Below are 20,407 nucleotides of genomic sequence, written 5' to 3'. Positions count from 1 at the left end.
TAACATCACTTTGTTTTTTGATAAGGTTGATAGAAAGACAAATCAAGGGAATGGCATAGTCACAGGGTACCAGGGTACCAAGATTTCAGCTAGGAATACATTAAGATAAACTCGTATGTATATGAATAGCTTTTTTACCACATAGAGAAATAAGGACTGGATGGATGGATTTAGAGTTGATTGCACAGCGCTATTGTAGGCAGGTTGGTTAGGGAATCCTGTCACCTCTGTAGGGACGTTGCCAGAGGAGCTAGACTGTGACCTGCCAGGATGTACAAGGAACTAATTATACACAGCCTTTGAAAACATGTTTTTTGGTGAAAATGGGATGCATCAAAGCCGTGTAGCTTACCAAAAACAATGGCAGACATAATCAGAATTGAGAAACACCTCAGCAAGATGGAACTATAGTCTGAAATTTAGTCAGTATAAGTCTAAACAAAATATTTAGTAAGGGCCAGGAGCAGTGGCTCATGCCTGTAATCCCAATTGCAACACTTTGGGAGGCTGAGGCGGGCCGATCACCTGAGGTCAGTAGTTCGAGATCAGCTTGGCCAACATGGTGAGATTCCCCATCTCTACTAAAAATATAAAAATTAAGCAGGCATGGTGGCAGGCACTGGTAATCCTAGCTACTTGGGAGGCTGAGGCAGGAGAATTGCTTGAACCTGGGAAGCAGAGGTTGCAGTGAGCCAAGACCGCCTCGTTGCACTCCAGCCTGGATAACAAAAGTGAAACTCCATCTCAAAAAAAAAATTTTTTTTTTTAATAAGAGAAAGAATGAAGTATGTACTTAGAATTAAAATTCTGGTGTGTGTTTGTGTGTGTGACAGAGAGAAAGAGAGAGAGAGAGATACAGAAAGAGAGAGAGAGAGAGAGAGAATGGCAGAGGAACTAACAACCAGGATAGAGTTTAATCAATTGCAAATTAGAGCATTAGCATTGCACAGCAGATGGCAAAAATCAGTGGAACCTAACAGTATATTAATTATTTCTAAATTGTGCTTAGCACATGTAAGGACACACGTGAAGACTTAGCTTCAGGCTTTATTCAAAGAATTCTCTCAAAGGAGCCTTGACGTATCGTAGTAACCCCTTGTGCGATGGAGTACAGAGAGAGGACTAGGGGAAGTGGGGAATAACTAGTTGAGCGAACAATGAATAGATAATGGACATAACTGTATTCAAATATCTGAAGACGTGAGATGCTCAAAAAGGCAGAAGTAGGGTACAACTGCAGGTACAAAGCTCAAAATATGAGTGTAGGAGTCAGGGAGCATCCTATTTAAGCTGCTTAATACATTATCAAATAGGTATTGAGTCTCCCATCTCCAGTGATAAGGAACGGGGACTGGATCCCCATCCACCAGGATGGCTACAAAGAGAATTGTTGTTTGGGAAAGCAGGTTGTATTAGATTGTTTCTACTAACACAAGCATGAGTGGCATTTGCACGCTTAACACTCAAAAAACCCAAAAGTCTTCTGCAGAGAAGTAAAGCCCCGTATTAACTGCTAACATTCATTCCTGCTACTGGTCCACCAGGGGCCGACTCTGTTCACATCCCAGTATATCAATTGCCTACCACTTTCCCCCCTTTTCTCTTCTGCTCAAGAGAACACCTTATATGCTGAAGTGTTCAAATGACTGGGCTGGGCATCCTCGCCTCTCACCTGTCTGCACATTTCCATGCCCCGCATGGCCTGCTCGTATGTGCCTTCTTCCCACCTTCATTTATGCTCTTCTCTTCCTGAAATCAGCCCCAGCTAATTTTCTTTAGATATGCAATTATTCTCACAACCAATAAAAAAATAGTTCCCAAATGATCAAGAAGAAACGTGGGAAAAAAGGACATTAAAAGGGGGCTCACAGATAATGAAGTAGAAATAGACAATACATGAATGAAATGATGCTCAGCTTCAAATTATACTTAGGGAAATACACATGGGATACAATTTTTTACCTATAATATTTCTGAAGATTAAAGAGTTTGGAGAAACCCCATGTTAGCACAGCTTAGAGAAAGAGGTACAGACTGGATGTTGATTGACAGTTTTGAAAGGAATTTGGTGATATCCTTCCAAGTTTAAAATGTATATATTCTATTTTAGGGTTCTCTCTTGAACTTGTTTTTTCCTAGCACATTATAGAAACAGCTATGGTGTGTTTAAGCATCCATCTTTGTTGGAAACAAACACATTAGGACAAGCAAAGCTGTTCCTTTGCAAAAATATTATTTTAAGCATTGTTGGGAAAAATGAAAAGCTGGAAATGACCCAAATGCCCATCACTTATTCATTCAACAAACATTTATTATATGCCCATATGTGCCAGGCCGTGCTTTAGGTGCTTGGGATGCATCTTGGAATAAAATGAAAAAAAGATATCTTCTCTTTTGGAGTCTCTATTTGAACACATCAATAGAAGACTGGTAAACAAAAGTATACACATAGAGCGGAATAACATGCAACCATTAATGATGAGGAAGCTCTCCATGTTCTTGATGTGGAAGAACAGCCAAGACATATTGGAGATATTATTTTTAAAGGGTATGTATGTGTGTCTGTGCTTGCATTAAGCATAATTTTTTTTAGAAAGATTGGCAGAAAAACCTTAACAGCAGGAATAAATATTGGGGCAGACAGAGGGGGAACATTACTTTTCTTTTTATAAACTCTCTTGTACTCTTTAATTTTTCATAACTAGCATGTATAATTTACATAATAAAAACTTATAGATGTTATTTAAAAAAGAAAAATTATAAAGCCTAATCAGTAGTTCTGCTAGAGAAATAAGGCTCATATCTCAAAGGAAATGGAAAATTCCTTAACCTATCTGTAGCCATCAAGAACAAAATGATTAGGTGTTTGATTCTGTTTAGACTGAAAGAATGGAAATTAATACCATAGTACTTTGGAACGCAAAACCAATGACATGAGTCGGGCCTGTAGTGTTATAGGTCATGGACATGGTGGACTCGTCTGCACTTGCAAATCAAATGAGAAGGCAGCCGGGGCAAGGACAGGGCCAGGTTCCAGCAGTCAAGTATTCTGGGGATTTCTCCTGGGCCCATCAGCAACTAACCTTCCCCGTCTTGGAGCCTCAGTCTCCCCTCTGTAAAGTAGTAAGCTCAGATTCACTAATTGAAGATGTGGCCCAGTATTAACATTTTATGAATTTAGGTTGTTCTGGCAAGTCCTTATTTGTAGGGGAGAAATTTGAGATAGCCCTAAAATTCTCTAGTCTACGAGAAGGTCTCCCCAGCTTTCAAGTTACCCGCCTTTTCCTGGTACTGTCAAGAAACATCAGTTACATACTTTAGTATCTATTTTTGTTCAGATGCAAGTTTAAATACATTTGGACATTTTGTACTTAGGCTATTTCAACTTCAGAGTCACAGATAACCAGGCTTTTTGGATTCAACCTTAAATAGGTGACTAAGAGAAAGTGTTCTTTGAGATGTACCCATTCAATAAATTCAAGTTGATGTGTTAGGAAAAAAAAAAAAACCAAAAACACCATATGAGTCAACATAGTAGACATTTCCAGATGAAATTTGAGTGTAACTTCATCCTTTCTGGAAATTGGATTTCTGTCAGATTCACACACAGATTCACAAACTTTCCACTTTGCCTCTTCTTTGGGGGTAAGTTATCACAGGAGAAGAGGTGGGGGTTATTGATGAGTTTTCATGTTCATGTACTGAGGGACTGTCAGCTTGGACAAGGCTGTGGGGAGACCTGCGAATGATGTCCCTGTCTTGTTTGTGCATCTTTAGGGGTGTCCACAGAGACCTTCTATCCTGAGTGGAGTATGTGACTCCTCATAGAACTAAATGAACCCAGTTAGGGTGAGCTCCAAGCGTTCTTGGTAAAGCTAGTAAGGGGGTTGAGATCCAGATGAAAGGGAGGACAGCACAGTGGGTAACTCTGATGAAGATAAACACCTGAGGAGATGTGGCAGAGAGTTGGTATTTGGAACAATCCACTGCCATTTTTCTCTTCCCATTTGTTTTTCAACTGATTGGAAAACTGCTAATGAGCATGTTTACATTTTCTCCAGTTGTCTCACCCAAGCGTGAGACCAGCTGGGGAGAGGGATTTGTTCTCCCTCCAAGGGCCTGGCTGCCTCTCCCTGTCTCGTTCTCCTTCCCAGCTGCCAAGCCTCTCCTGGCTGTCTCCACACCTCCTGGGGTCAGAACTGTGCTCAGTGCTGGCCAACACAGCCCCACCACATGTTCTGCATGGCTCACCCCATCGCTTTTCTCCCCCTTTGGGGGTCATTTGTTTTGTTTTGAAGGAGGTGAGGTGCTGGGAGGTCTTAGGTTTATGCCCTTCCAGTCCGCTTTAGAACTCGGAGCAGGCCCAAATGGCATTTGCTTCCACTTCTGCATGAAGGTCAAAGCCCTCGAAGCAGAGTGTCCTTCTGTCCTCCCGCAGTTCTCAGGACACATTCATTCTCTCTGGGCTGACCTGAGTTTCTAGTCTCCTCTCCCTGCAACCCAGTCCAATCTCCATTGCTTTACCATTCCCTACTGATGGTGGTGTCTCAAGCTTCAGACATTTTGAGGATTACCTTCACAGTGTTTTCCACATCCTAAGACATAATTTCTATGAATCCTCTCTTTGATGTGCTTGTTATAATTTGTTTTAATACATTTTAGAGTAAATATGTAACTGTCAAGCAGTTCATTTACTCTCTGTGAATTATCTTGCCTCCAAGGGTATGTGAACACCTCTCTTCATAGCCCTGTTTAAGACTCTCACGGCCCCTTCCGGAGGGCACTGCTAGCTTTTACTTAACCTCACATTCTCCTAGAATCTCATATTCTCCTAGAGTTCTACTAGAATGTTCACGCTCCAGTTTCTAGCCTATTGGCCAATTCTGTTAGTCCACACCCTGAGGCTGTTTTGCCCATTCATTAGTTAGGGAGCTGTTTTGATGATGCCAGTTTTCCCTAAACCAGTGATAATAAATATTTGTTGAATTATGAATGGAATGAAAATGTTGACTTCACTTGTCAGCACAATTATGGAGTCTGAATCTCAACACCTGCAAACACTTTTTGTCCTTCCTCTTTCCTTCCTTTCTTTTTCTCTCTTCTCTTGTCTTCTCTTCCTTCTCTTCTCCTTACCTCTCCTCTTCTCTCTCTCTCCTCTTTCTCTTCCGTCCCTCACTTTCTCCCTCCTTTCTTCCTTCCTTTATTTCTCTCCAGTCTCCTTCATTCTCTCCCTCCTTGCTTTCCTCCATTCCTTCCTTTTTTTTTTTTTTTTTTTTTTTTTTGTCTTTTTACCTTTGGGTTAAAAAATTAGGATTTGATTTGGAGTTCACTTTCTAAAGAAACTCCTAACAGACCATGCACAGAATGCTTCCACACTTTAGTAAAAGAGTCTGGGTTTTTTTTTTTTTTTTGGTTTTTTTTTTTTTCAGAGACCCTCTATTGACTTTCTGAGTTGAAACAGTTTAGACTCCACATAAAATATGTGTTGTTTACCCAGGCTCTTCATGCTCTGCATACTGTTACAGTCCTTGAAGAGCTTGTCAGTGACAAGTAAGATAAATGAATGAAGAGGACTTTACAAGTGTTTAAAAGCTAAGTATAGCATGTGCTGCCCACGACTTAATTAAACAGACCTGCGCTTAACTAAGTAACTTTGTGGTGGAAACTTCTAGGGCCTTTCCCTTCCCCCAGACTCTACCACTAGCAATGGTGCTCAGGATGTTAGAAATTCCTTGGTTGTCTGCAGTTGCTAATGTGTTAGCCTAGCTATTAGTTGTCTCATTGGTTGAAGCATTAAAAGCTAATGTGGACTGTGCATAATGACTTTTGAATTTATATTAGGGGTTGGTCAGCAATATGGACTTCTTTGGGGCTCCATTAAGATTTTATAATGTGTCCGAGTTCCATCGTTTTCAGAGGGAATTTTAAAATCAAAAGTGAGCTGCTTTTCTTTAAAGCTATGATTGGAGTGGGTGATCAGAGCCCATTCCCAGGTCAGTCTTGATTTGTTTATGAAGGGGCTGGTCCTTATGGATCTGAGCAATGGGATGCACTGGTTACAAAGGAGGCTTCAGAGTCAGAGCCTCAGATCTACCAGTTATTTGAGCTCTGATTAGTTGCTTAATCCCTAAGCCTCAGCTTCTTCATCTCTAAAGTGGGAGTAACAAGAGCTTCTACCAAGGCAAATATTCAGGGCATGTGCACCTGTGTCACTCTTGGTTCTCTTGGGTTTCTGTCATAGCAGCTATTAAAGATTTTAAATACAACCCCCACCCCTGCCTGCATCGCAGGGTTGATGTCAGACTGACTGAATGAGATGATGCCAGCACAGTGTTGTTCACACAGCAAGGGCCAAGCAGGCATTGGTTATTATTTTTTATGTTAACAGGTGGCTCTATCTCACAATGGCAGTCTTGTTTTGCCACTATTTAGTATCCTAACATTATGAGCCAAGCATATAGAACTCTTTCTCTGTAAATAATCCTTCCTCATGGGCTGCACTGGCTGACAGTGTAACAGTGGAGATAATGCTCCTGGCTACAATCATTGTCCATAACCCTTCAGGGGATTCCCCAGGTTCCTAAGGTGACAGCAGAAAGCAATTGTTTTTGTTTTTGTTTTTGTTTTTTTTGAGACAGGATCTCATTCTGTTGCCCAGGCTGGAGTGCATTGGCATGATGGCAGCTCATTGCAGCCTCAACCTCCTGTGCTCAGGTGATCCTCCCGCTTCAGCCTCCCAAGTAGCTGGAACTACAGGCACCCACCATCACACTTAGCTTATTTTTTGTATTTTGTTTTTGTAGACATGGGGTTTCTCCATGTTGCCCAAGCTGGTTTCTAACTCCTGAGCTCAAGCCACCCGGCTGCCTCTGCCTCCCAAAGTGCTGGGATTTCAGGCATGAGCCACTGCGCCTGGCCACAGAAAGCAGCTTAGCAACATAATTTCCCTCCCCTGATTTTAGCAGGAAAAAAGAAAAGAAAAACTGCACAAAATGTGCAACAGGAACAGTAGATCAGCATCTGTCTATCTATTTATGGTGTTTGGTTTATGCTGAAGACATTCTTCCCTCACTTGCCCATTTTATAGATACAGGAAATGAGACTCAAGGAATCCTGATTCAGTCTGAGTCTCAGTATGAATGTTTGGCCAAAACTGAATTAGTGCCAGGCAGGTGTTACTTCCCTAAGGAAGGTGAGAGTTCTGTCACTCTAAGTGATGAGAACTCTCGAGAAGTATTCATGGAAAAGAGCCTGGGAGTCACAGGCGTGTTAGTCCAGTGCAAAAATTAAGTACAGGCTTGTTAATTATTCAACTATGATTAGGGTTTTAGCTGAGATTCTTGCAAAAGCAGACCCCAAGCTGGGCGAGGTGGCTTACGCCTATAATTCCAGCACTTTGGGAGGCTGAGTTGGGTGGATCACCTGAGGTCAGGAGTTTAAGATCGGCCTGGCTGACATGGTGAAACCCTATCTCTACTAAAAATACAAAAAAATTAGCTGGGAGTGGTGGCAGGCACCTGGAATCCCAGCTACTCTGGAGGCTGAGGTGGGATAATCGCTTGAACCTGGGAAGTAGAGGTTGCAGTGAGCTGAGATTGTACCACTGCACTCCAGCCTGGGTGACAGGGCAAGACTCTGTCTCAAAAAAAACAAACAACAACAAAAAACCAGAAACAAACAAACAAACAAAAAAACAGATCCCAAGACAAGATTTTACTGCAGGTAGTTTATTTGAGAAGTGATCTCCAGAAACATGGTGAGAGAATGGGGCAGTGATACAGGGAAGGGAAAAGGCCAACAAAGGGTGCATTAATGGGCAGTTTTCTGCTGTAATCAACCAGGGCTCCCACTGCTGAGGACCTAGTGAGAGATTCTGGAGCACACTACAGGATTGTCCACTGAGGGGCCAGGATGTTGGCTATTTATCTGCCATCTCCTTCCCTCATAGATTGAGAGTTGTTTCAGGTGCATGAGCTCCCCAACACTTCCCATCTGCCCCGTTCCCTGGCCAAGTGTGCAACTGTGGCTAAAGCAAAACCTCAAGCAGAGGAAGATGCATGGGCTCCTGGTGGGAAGACAGCAGCACATCCAGGACTGTCCATCCAAGCTGCAAATAAGATCTGGTGTGGAACAAGAGAATATAGGAGGGACACTGACATTCTCTGCAACAATTAAAAATAAAATAAAATAAAATAAAGGTGCTTACTGAGTAGGTATACAAACACCAGCCAAACCTACATGATGATCTACTAAATTTCTGTCTGTAAATAGGGACCGAGAGAGAGCGCCACCTTTAACAAAGTTGGGAGGGAGAGTCTGACCAGTATTCTGTTCTGCTGTAGATGAAGGGCAGGAAGGATGGATCACCTGAATGAGTTCTTGGAGATCAGACCAGTGCTCAGGGCAGGACTAATGCTATAGCAGTGGATTGTGTAGATATCTGTAAAACACATAGATGCCAAGAGCCTGGCCCATTTTTCCAGAGATGTTAGTTTGACACAGATGAGTACATGGCTGTGGCTCTGTCTTAAATTCCTTCCAAATGCCACAAGTTGATGTTATTTTGAAAAATAAGGTGGTGGATTTTTGTCTCACATATATTTCCTGCTCTCCCCACGTTCAACAAAGGAATGAAGGAAGCCCGCACACATACACACACACTTACATATCTCACATTTGGTGTTCTAGTTCCCCTCATTGACCGGTTTTCCTCTCAAGGTGATTAGAGGGCCACTTTACTGTGGGATCTCCCCAGTGTTCTCTCCTTATACCTATAGCCAAGCCAACTTTCAAGTCTTAACTCAAGGGGCATTTGACCCATGGAGCCTTATTTGATGCCTCCGCCCTCAGCTGGAGGTGATCTCTGTTGCCTCTGAACATCCATTTAAACCATACCCTTCTCTCCTGCTCCTCTTCTTATACTGTTTTATAGTCAGGCTTCTGTTTCCTCATGTCCTATTCATCTTTGCCTCACCCCCGCACCTGGACTGGACCTTACCCTTCATGACACTACTGCAGGCATCTGGAGTCAGACACCTGGGTTTGAGTTCTGTTCTTCTACTCACTAGCTGAATAGTTATGGGCTTAGTTTCCGCATCTGTGAAAGAGGGCCCCAAGAAGAGCCATCTCAGGAGTGAGGATTCAGCAGGAGAATGCTGGCCAAACACTTAGCCTGGCACATAATTATTCTTGGCATCGTTGCAGTTGCAGATGTTTTAGTAAGTGTTGAGTGAATTTCAGTGCAGTGTCCACAGTACAAGCCTTTTCATCATTTATTCTTACATACTCCCAGAAAGTTCCCCAATGCAGCACATTCCTTTAATAGCTTCCGCATCCTCTGGCTTCATTTTGTCCTCCAACTGTGACCTGAGCACTGCAACTTAGATTCTACTGAATTATGATTCATTGCTATGTGAGTCTAGTGGATGGTCAGGAAATCTCTCCTCTCCTAGCTATCCCATTCTTGTCTGGTTTCCTCATCTTTTACTTGGAGACAAGAGCTGTTCACCTTGCTCTGATTAGGTGGAAACAAGACAGTAGAAGAGTTCCTGAACATTTGGGATTTCCCTGGTGGGAAACAGGGAAAGAAAAGAAAGCCTGATAGAATAAAACTGTAATTGCTGTTGTACAGTATTATCTCCATATCCCGTAGCAACAGATCTTATTATATTTTTTTATTTAAACCATATTCATGAAGGTTTTATTGTTAACTTGATCCAGATGACTGATCAAAGCATAGTTTGTTATTGCCACCTTGCTAAAATATTTTTAAAAGCAGTTTTAATACGATGTGTTTATCGCTACATATTGCCATTAGGCTATTGAGTCTATTACTAGTCAATCAAGGATTTTCATTTTGTTTCAAGAGCTCGTTGGATAAACTCTTCAGAAATGTCAAAAGAGTTGGAGTATCTGGCACCTTTTCACAGATGGTGTTCATCAGATATTTTAGTTAATGGATAAAGTTTCAGTTTTCCATGTTTGACTTTTGGCACTAACAGAGGTTTTCTGAAGGCTCCTGTTTCCCCAAACGCTAGGGGATAGTAAGAAATGAAACTGATAACACCCCAACACCCCTTATTCTTAATGAGGTAAGTAATCAGGGAGGTGGTAGAGTATTTCACTGGGTCCAATTAGCTAAGGAATGGGATATTTCTTGAAGAAGACCGATTAGACTTGCCCAACAGCTCCAAAGCTATGCACATACTCTGCCTTCGCCACTCCCAAGAATTACAACAAACAAAAACAAATAAACAGGAAAAGTTAAACTATCACATCAAAAGTTAAATACTCAACTGGCTCATCCTAGGCTCACATCTTCCCTCTTATCTTTTCCACAGTAGCCTGTGTGCCCTCTCCATCCGTCCATTTTTACACTCATATACTTTGACACACCTTTACTTAACAGCTAAGACATGAGACTCTGCCCTAGATGGGGGAGTGCAAGGGCAATCCACACGTAGTACTTCCCTCAAGAGATTTTCAACCTAGTGGTGGAGAAAGCCAAGCGAACCTGCACTTAGTTACCATTGGTTCAGATAAGTGCTTTGATGGCAGAGACCCAGGGGAGTGGCTACAGCATTCTGCTGAAAGCAGGAAGAGATGGGCTTAGGAAAGTTATCTCTGGAGATGATGGCGTTGAAGCTAAGACCATAGAACTAATGGGCATAACTCAGGTTTCAGGGGTAGAGAGTAAAGAGCAGGACGAAGAGAGAGAATAGCAGGTCCCAAGGCTGGGACAAGGAGATCGGGAGGTATGACTGTGGAAGTAACTAGCAGTCACCTAGCAAAAATACCTAAGTATGTCAAAGACCCAGGCTGTTTTCCTGAGTGTGGCGGGAGCCTCCCAAGAACTTGAATCCAAGGAGGAACAGAAATCTGATGTCACTCTGGCTATGGAATGTGTTCAATGGGAGGTGAGAGTGCGGCAGGAGAGCTGTTAGGAGGCGATGGCCCCAGAGAAATAAGGTGGCGCCTGGAAGAAAGAGGAAGTAGAAAATGAAGTCTGATTAGATTTGTCTCCACAGTCATGACATAATATAGTAAAAAGAGTATAACACGGTTAGCCAAAGGCAAAAGTGTCTGGTCAGCAGTTTGGTAGACACTGCAAAGGAAATAAAAATGGGCCTCAGTGAATCGCTAAATGAGTCCCTGAGTTCCCAAGTGCTGTGCTGTGGAAAGCAATCCCTCTCCAACTCTATATTAATTTTCCTGGGTTTTTAGTTTTGCCTGCCCGGAAGATTTGCTGCTTCAGGCTTTTCAGTGGGCACCTCAAGCATCTGAGGCTACAGGGCTGTGAACCATTACATATGGGATCACCTGGTAAGTTTGCCTAGAATTATTTGAACAAACAGTACCCGTGTCCAATCCTTGTTACAAATTCTGTACTTTTTCTTTCATTGACTGTTAGGGAGTGTTATTTGTGACTTCTTATCCTTCCAGACCCTTGTTTATGTGTAAACCGACATAATTGGGTGTGGATGAAGCTAGGTAGTGCAGATCTAAAAAAAAAAAAAAATTTTTAAGAGATCCATTTTAAATTTGACAATTAAAGGATCAAGATTGGTCAAACTGTTTTTCTAGGAGAGAACACCAGCAACTAGCCAGTAAGAAATTGGTCACAGTTTAGGGGATATGTTACAAGCAAGATAAATAAAAATTATCTAGAGTATCAGACCAAACTCTCATTTTTCATCTCTGTTTCACACTCTTCTCTTCCAGCCCAGACTAATCAAAAGAAGCCTCTTCCGCTCACAATTGCTCTGTGTACATTTCCCCCAGATCTGGTATTCACATGAACAACGTGGTTTATTTATATTTCAGCACCAAATTGGAAAGATGACATCATTCATTTACAGTCTTTATCCCATGACATGCCTACTCTCCAACACCTCATTTTAGCAGACACATTTAGGACTGCATATAGCATCTTGTTTAGCTTGTACATTCTTTTATGGGATACAGTTCAAAGGTAGGGAACTTTAGGCTTGTTGCTGGTAAGAAAATAATCTCATAAAATCACAGGAGCTTCCCCAAAGGATGAGGATATTACGATGTTTACAATAGCAGAATTATTATTTGTTCATTTAGGCTCCATCCTTCATTCTCGAGCGAGTCCCTTCCTTCTTGCCCACAGCAGACCTTACAGCTCCCCTCAGGCTCTCAGAATTCTATTTAGAAGAAACAATTCCAGATTTATTAGTTCATGAGTTCAAAAGTACAGGATCCTGACAATACTGGAATTTTAGTTGTGAACGCCGAATTTCAGAATCTCATGTGCAATGGCAGACTGACTAAGGGGAATCTCGGTACTTAGTCTGCAGCAGCTCCACTGACCTGCTCTTTCTCACAAAGCATAACTTGCCCATTGGGTCTTCTGACACCTTAAGTAGACAAGTGAAGGATGGAAATGCTCTCAGCTGCCAAAGGTTGCCTGGGATTTTTTTATTTAATTTTAAGTGGATCTTTCCCTCTATTTTTATTGTTTTTATTCATATATACAGTTTTTTTTAACATTCACTTTGGGGGCTTTCAAATATTGTACACATTTTTTAAAATGGAGTGAGTAAATCATGAGACATCCTCTGGCAGATAGAATTGGGATGTGAGGTGTTTCCAAAACTTAACAGAACCAAAGCATTTTATGGGAAATCTCTTTCTACCTGTTTAGCTGTTTGCCTTTTCTGCTAACAGCAAGACAAGGGAAAAAGCCTAGAGATTGAGAATTGGATGACCCAGAAAATCTCCATGTTCTATGTCAAGAAAGAGACTCTCGGGACTGAAATCTACACCTTACCTTTCTAGCTGCCAAATGAGGATAATAATTGCTCCTGGGAAAGTATTGAGAATAAGTTAGATTGTATGTGAAAAATACTATAAGAATACCCAATGTTAGGTCCAGACTTTTCTTTATTGTCAGTGTGTTATTTATATTACATAATAAAACTCTAACTGGTTGGAGGCTCTGCCAACCCCTGACTTCTGGCTCTCTGAAAGTACTGTTGGTTCATTGTCATCTTGAGCCACCAGTGGGATTGTTACGGCAACTCATGAAATGTCCTCAACTCTCCGTGACTCTCCCTGCTGGAAACAAACATGCAGCTTGTCTCTAGGATGGCAGCATCCCTCAAAATCATGGCCCCTTCATTCTTTTGGTCACTCATTACAGCAGCATGTATTGTATATCTACATCTGCTAGGCCCTATGCAAGATTCTAGGGAGAGGCAGACGGAGGAAATAGCTTCAAGGTCTATGGACACACGGACAGATAAATCTGTGGTTATAGAGCCATGGTGTGCAGGAGGCATGTGTCACCCAGGCTCAAGGACAAGGTCAGGATAGTTTGAGTTAGCCAGTCATAGAAGTTAAAGGTGAAGAAAGGGGGCCAGGGAGGCATTGCAAGCAAAGGAAGCAGCACATACAAAGGAGGACAAATGTCTTATAGCAAACAATAACAGCAGTAACTATAGTAATGACAGCATTTGACTTTCATTGCCAGTTACTGGACTGACACTTGAAGTCCATCATATCATTTGCTCCTAGCAGCAACCCCAAGGAAAGAGGCACTATTACTCCCATTTTAGAGTTGAGGGAATTAAGGTTTATAAACAGTTTACTCTCTTAAGGTCACATACCCAGCAAAGAGGTGGAGCCAGGACTTAAATCCCTTGAATCCAGGCAGGTCTATCATCAGACCCACATTTCCTGACTTTCTGAGCTGGATAATTTTGTTTGCTCTTTTCCCGTGGTCTTTAGGCATTTTTCTAGATTCTGAGAGCCTGTCAGGCCAGTTTATCACTGGTCCGTTTCTTGCCTTGCATAATAAAGCAGTACACTTCTATGGCCCTGGGGTTTTAACCATGACTCCAAGTTGCCTCATGTGACAGGCATCATGGATTGTAAATTAGAGTGGTCAGTTCTTCTCCCATTGACTTTGTACCTTTTGCTCAGTTCCCTCAAGGAAGAAAATCGGTTAAAATGTCCATAGAGAGCCATTTCCCAAGAAGTCATCATAGCAGTAAACCACCTCCATCAGTATTTTTGCATTTGGCAGCTTTTGAGTGGATTTCTCTGCCTTGTCTTGTGAGACCATTGTTTATCTGTAGTTCTGTGTTTCCACCCGGCCCTTCCCATCTTTCCATCCAGGACTTCCATCTCCAGCTTGCTCTAGAGTGTCCGTCTGGAATCTCAGTCATAATTGTTGGTACTCTGCGATTGCAAGCTCACCCTGGATCTCTGTGATTGCTTGACAATGTAAAGCAAAGCACCTTAGAGTATGTCCATTTTTTCCCTTTTAAATCACAAGGAGGAAGTACATTAACATTTACAGATGTAACATAATAGCTTTAAGGATGTGACAAAGCTTTTTTCACCAAAGTTAATGGCATGGTGCTTTCTTTATTAAGTTTCAACTTGACTAACAGTGAAAATTCCTGAATTAGGAACAAAAGGATCCCTATAGGTACTATAATTATGCCCTGAATCTCTTTGACTGATCTTCTAGCTCCTGATGGAATCTTCCTTGGTTTTTGTTCTGCACAGACCCAGAACAGAATGAAGTTGATGGCAGACAACTACGATGAGGACCATCACCATTACCATCATCACCACCATCACCACCACCATCGATCTCCTGGGAGGTCGCAACATTCCAATCACAGGCCCTCTCCGGACCAGGTCAGTTTCATCGCTGCTTACCTCCAAGACCCCTTTTACCCTTTAGATATTTTAAGATAAAATAAATAATCCTCAAGAAATAATAAACAGCATAAAGTGATACGTTCTTTGAACTGAAACTAATAGCTTTGGTATTTATTTCCATCAGTCAAGGAATCTAAATGTTTTTCTTTCTCCTTCCTCTTTAAGGTTTTGTCTTTCCTTGTTTATGTTATGCATTTTCTTTCCTCCCCTCCTTTCTTCTTTCATAGATATGTAGTCTATTGCTGGCTCGGTACCTCATGGCGGGTTACTTTGGAATGTCTTTTTCAGAGTTTTAAGAGAAAGCACTTTGTTTCCATGAGCTTGGCAACCAGAGAAGCCTTGAGTTTGCTGAGCACTTTCCTAGAAAATTCTTTAGTGATGCAAATTAATGGTGGGGTAAAACAACAAGGAGAGAAATCCGTTTTGCTGGTGTTTTAGCCAGTGAAGTCAAGGAGTCTGGTTTATTTGATTTGGACCCTATCTCCTCCCTTGACTAAGTAAAGCACATGAAAAGATGGATTGACAAAAACAAAACCGCCTGTGGTTTTACAGCAATATTTACATTCACCCACCAAATGCAAAAACTATTTACAGTGTTTAGTATTAAAACTCTTGAAGGTGAATTTTATGGAAATTAGGAAATTAAATGCAAACTAGCAGGATAATATAGTCAATATGAGCAATATTTCTTACTTCATTGTACTAAGATTCCCACCTCCCCCTGCCCCCATTTTTGGTGATCCTAGTGCAGCTGATACATTTCCATAGATGGGAGCAATAGGTGACAAAATAGAACCACTGGATAAGTATGCACTCTTTTGGATATGGCAGGGTGAGGGCTTGTCAGAATTACCTGTGTGAAGAGGCAGTTTAATTGTTTGCTGGGGGAGGAGATACTTGTGATGCTCCTAAAACTTTTCAGGTGGCTCTGTTTCCTTTTCACCTCCTGTTGCTAACATCCCAAAGAAGTTAAGATTTGAAGTTTCCAAGATGTTTTACCTGGAGTACAAGTCCTAGGGGAGCTGTTTATATAGAACACAGCATTAGAAGTTCTCCTGGGAGCTGTGCAGCGAGGCAGCCAGCACCAGGAGGCTCCCCAGCCCCTGAGCTTGACCTGACCTTTGTACCTGGAAGCTTTTGCCCTCAGAGATCCCAACACTGCCGAAGCTGTTCACACAGAAATAATCTAGATTTCTGAAGCCAAGTACAGACAGGGTATGATTTCATGTTTTAGCTGCCAAAATATGCTCTTGATTTGGAGATCTGAAATACGGAGAGAGGTGTCAATTTCTTGTCATTATCTTGTATATCTGTGTTTTGGTTTTGTTTTGGTTTTATTTATTCAATTATCACCCTTCATCATCACCACCACCACCACTACCACCTCCCCACCTTTGCCTGCCCCAGTAGACCTGGCATCCTGCTAACTAAAGCAACTCATTCTCATCCCTGGTCCCTGCCCTTTTCTCCTTGGACTTCTCTCAGATTGGGAGAGTATGAGGTTTTATTGGTGGGAGCCTGCAGTCCCCACTTTGGCCATTCATTCTGAGCCACACATACTAGAAGACCATCCTGAGTTCCCCCACTCAAACCCCAACAGAGAGAAAAACAGAGAGCACCCTAAGAGTAGAAAGAAGGATTTGGAGCCAAGTCAGGGGAGTGGGTCACCCAGGCACCTGCTGAGATAACAAACCAGCTTGTCTCATCACAGAGACACATATGCTCATATGTTCTACTGGGAATGAAGCACCAGAGCACATCTTGTGAATGATATTTCTTACAAAAGCTAGGCTCCTGCTACTTTTCCAGAGAGCTGTGATCACAAACTAGGGTATCTCATCTATTTGGTTGACTCTCATGTTTGTCCACCGACACTAGAGGTTGTCATAGGGTGGTGTCCTTCCCAGAAGAGTTCGCATTCCTTGAAGATTGTCTGGTTAAGGCATATTGTTGAGACCTTTGGCACATGCTTCTCACTACTACTGTTAGGAAGATGGTGATGGTCTTTCACGTTCACATCTACCATCTCAGTGAACACTCTAAGCAGCCGATGGACATAGAGGCAGTTAACCTCATCTCCTTCTCCAGATGAGAAAGCCGGGGCCCAGGAAGTGGGTGAATAGGCTGGAATCCTGTTCCGAGTTCCTAACCTAATTCCATGGCAGCCATGATGTGGCACTTGGGGAACAGCATGATGGGCAGAACCCCTGTCTTCAAGGCATTTGCTATCTAGTCCTAGAATAAGAATCCAGGTCATCTGATGTCTTGTCCAATTCTTTTCTGGTTCATGTCAATCAGAACAAGACAGATAAAAGGTAGCTCCAACTTAATTAGGGGCCCATACCTGAGAAACTTATTCTGTAGTGGGGTTCACTGTGAAAGTAAAATACTCTTGACCAGAAGGGTATTTTTGTGGTTTTAAATTGAAGTCATCAAGTCAGTAAGGCTCCTTTGCTAGACTCTTCTAATTAGAGAAGGAGAGATTAAGCAAGGAACCCTAGTGTGAGAGTAGATTGGCACCAGTGTTGGAGATGGCTGTATCTCCTGAGCTGGATGCCCCTTTTGACTGGGCATCACAGGTCTAGTGGAATGATGCGTTCCCCTGTACTGAAGATTTCAGATTTGGTAATCAACAACTAGTATATCAGTATATGTACTGTTATCAGTCTAAGTCCCAGAATAAAATCATTATCAATGGATAATAGTTATCAATAGTTATCTTTCCCAATTGATTACAAACCCTACACTTAATTGCAGTAGCCTGCATACACTAATACATCTAGGGTACATATGAGTATATATTTCTTCTTAGGAGAAAAATGACAGCCATATGAAAGCATGAGAGTCCTAATAATGGGGTGCTGTGGACGAGATTTTAACTAAGTGTTCATAATGTACACGTGTTAGCTGAGCTGACTTAAAGGGGAAAGTTCTCTTCCAGGGATTCCTGATTCCCTTTCTGTGAATCTTCCAACACTGGACTTCCTGTGGCCCTAAAGACTTGACCAACAATGACTTATGGAAGAAGGGCTACAAAATGTTGATATTGCCTCTTGAGCTTTGTTAAGAGATCAGAACACATGAAAATGGAGAAATAGGAAAAATCAGTTGCCTTGTTACTTTTCCAGAAAAACTCATTTTTCCTTAGGTAATTCAATTTAAGTATTGCCAGGTACTTACATAATTATATTCTTTTTCCATTTCTTCCATGTTCCTTTCTTCTTCACTATGATTTTTCTTGCTCCTTAAGACAAACTGAATCCAAGTATTATAAGTCTAGACTAGCATTTCCCAAAGTAACTTTTAGAGCATTAGTCCCATGAGGAAAGCCTTGAAACAAAGATTCTCTGGGCAAAGAATTTTGTGAAAGTGCTCCGTATTATAACTCTATCTTCGAGCTTCCTGGGGCAATTAGCAGATCAAAGGATCTAAAAAGTCATATAAGAAAGAAAGCTCTCCAATTTAATTTAATCCAGTATTTCCCAGACTTATTTGATTATAGATTTCAGTAACATCTGTGCTCTGAGAAATATTGTTCTCAGAGTATCAGGTGAAAAAAGAGACTACCCATTTTATAACATGACTGAACCAGTTTCCAGTAGTATTTTTTATCAGAAGGTGGGATTTTCAGACAGCTTCTTGCTTTACACAACAGAAAATGGAAGTGCCTCTTCCATTCATTTCCTGGGATACCTTCTTAAAGGCACTGACATCTGAGAATGAGTGATCCCAAGAACCCAGTAGATCTAAACTAAGGGAGTCATTAAGGTTGAGGACCCAGGATATCAAGAATAGTCATAAATACACAGCTCTTCAGGGATTACTGAGGAGGTGGGAAGATTTGGAGAAGATGTAAGAGAAGTCAGTGCAGTGTGGCAGTTCAACAATCTAGCCCCCTACCTGAAAAAGAAGCATTTAATAGCTGGTGGGCTGTGACCCCTAGGATGGTCACAGCCATTGAATATGTCCAAGTAGAATATCCAGACAAATCCCAATAATGTCTTGGGAAATCCTTCAAAGCAAGAAGTGGCCACGGGGGCAGACAACAAATATTTCCCATGACACAAGCTGCTCATGTGTTTTGAGAAACAGTAAGTCCAAAGAGTAAATGAAACATGCTGGAGACACGTTAGAGATGTTTCTTAGGTTACCAAGATCGATTTCACAAAGCCAAGTAGAAATTCAGCTTTTCCTAAACATTCTCTGTACCTGTTGTCATCAGTCTCATCTGTCATTTTTTTAAAATAGTATCTCCTTCCCTGCCTTAAAACATATCAATGATATCAAGTCTTTCTACTTTCCTTTTTCTAGGCATCATACAAGTTTTACTGTCCCAGTACAAGTCATATTTTATTAAGCTCATTCCAATGGCTCCCAGGTATATACTAACCTGGTGAATAAGAAAGCACAGCATTAGCATGAGGTCCACACTCCAGCCAACTTAAAATGTCAGGCACCATGCAGGCTACCCTTTGTGCATCTAGGACTCACATTTCTCTTCCTGGGTCTTGGATTGGGTGTTAGGTCTTCAAGGACCTGAATCTCACTGCTTGTTTGTGCAAAATCTACTTCTATTTGTTAAAGCACTTGCCACTCCAATTCTAGTTGGGAAGGGCCTAAATGACAAAGAACCTAAACATTTTGGGGCTGGTAACCTCAGAGTAGGTAGCCACTTTTGAAAGTGAAAAACTCACAAGAGAAAACTCTTCTCTCCTCTTCCTCCTTCATTGAATGAAAATACTCGCTCATAGGTGTTGGAGAGCTCAAGGGATTTTGACCACCTTTAAGACTTTCTGATCATATTTAAGTTTTAAATTTCATTTCACATTTTACTTACAGAAAACCTACTTCTAAATGAGGGCTATGAGTTTAGGAGCATGGAGACATGATACTTATGCGATCAATTACAGAAAAATTTGGTTGAATTTCACATTTTATATTCAGATTCTTTGTCACATGTTCACACGTGTCTGGCCCTTACTAGGTACTCTGTAAATGTCTGTTGAATGAACTGCTCCTATAGTAACTTCGGGAAATAGGAAGGGCAGATGGAAGTATCCCCATTGTATAAATAAAGAAACTCAGAGGTGGTTAATGATCCAGAGTCACAAAACTGAAAATCAACAGGCCTCAGATGAAAGCCTAAGTCTCTGAGTACTGCACATTGGTGGCAAACCTCTTGGATACATCTAAGTAACCACGTGTATTTGTGATTGCACAACTATGATGGATCCACTTATTCTTGAGTGCAAATGTGCGTTTTCTCTTTCCCATTGAATTGTAGTAAATTTTATCCTATTTTGTTTATTTTCCAAAATTGAATTAAATGTCATCTTGGCCGGGCGCAGTGGCTCACGCCTGTAATCCCAACACATTGGGAGGCTGAGGCAGTCAGATCACCTGAGGTCAGGAGTTCGAGACCAGCCTGGCCAATGTTCTGAAACTCCATCTCTGCCAAAAATACAAAAATTAGCCGGGTGTGGTTGTGAGTGCCTGTAATCCCAGCTACTTAGGAGGCTGAGGCAGGAGAATCACTTGAACCTGGGAGGTAGAGGTTGCAGTGAGCCGAGATCGTGCCATTGCACTCCAGCCTGGGCAACAAGAGCGAAACTTCATCTCAAAAAAAAAAAAAAAAAAAAAAGAAAGAAAAAAGAAAAAAAAAAAACAGAAAAAGAAAAAAGTATCATCTCATCTGTTCTCTTTCCAT

General features: G+C 41.6%; 1 protein-coding gene across 2 annotated transcripts in view; it reads left to right on the top strand.

Moving 5' to 3' along the window:
- The window catches only part of ERC2 (ELKS/RAB6-interacting/CAST family member 2), a 1,016,559-nt gene that overhangs the window by 785,118 nt on the left and 211,034 nt on the right, over window positions 1-20,407 (top strand). For both annotated transcript variants that reach the window (XR_004059350.1, XM_030938245.1), the window contains exon 16: window positions 14,542-14,676. Coding sequence is in view for 1 of the 2 variants with exons in the window: in XM_030938245.1 (XP_030794105.1) it covers window positions 14,542-14,676 (135 nt within the window). In the remaining variant the exon portion in view is untranslated. The remainder of the gene's footprint in view (window positions 1-14,541; window positions 14,677-20,407) is intronic.

This window comes from Rhinopithecus roxellana, chromosome 1, assembly GCF_007565055.1.
Source record: "Rhinopithecus roxellana isolate Shanxi Qingling chromosome 1, ASM756505v1, whole genome shotgun sequence".
Classification (NCBI taxonomy): Eukaryota; Metazoa; Chordata; class Mammalia; order Primates; family Cercopithecidae; genus Rhinopithecus; species Rhinopithecus roxellana.
The sequence above is the reverse complement of the archived record's forward strand: the minus strand, read 5'-3'. Positions and strand labels throughout refer to the sequence as shown.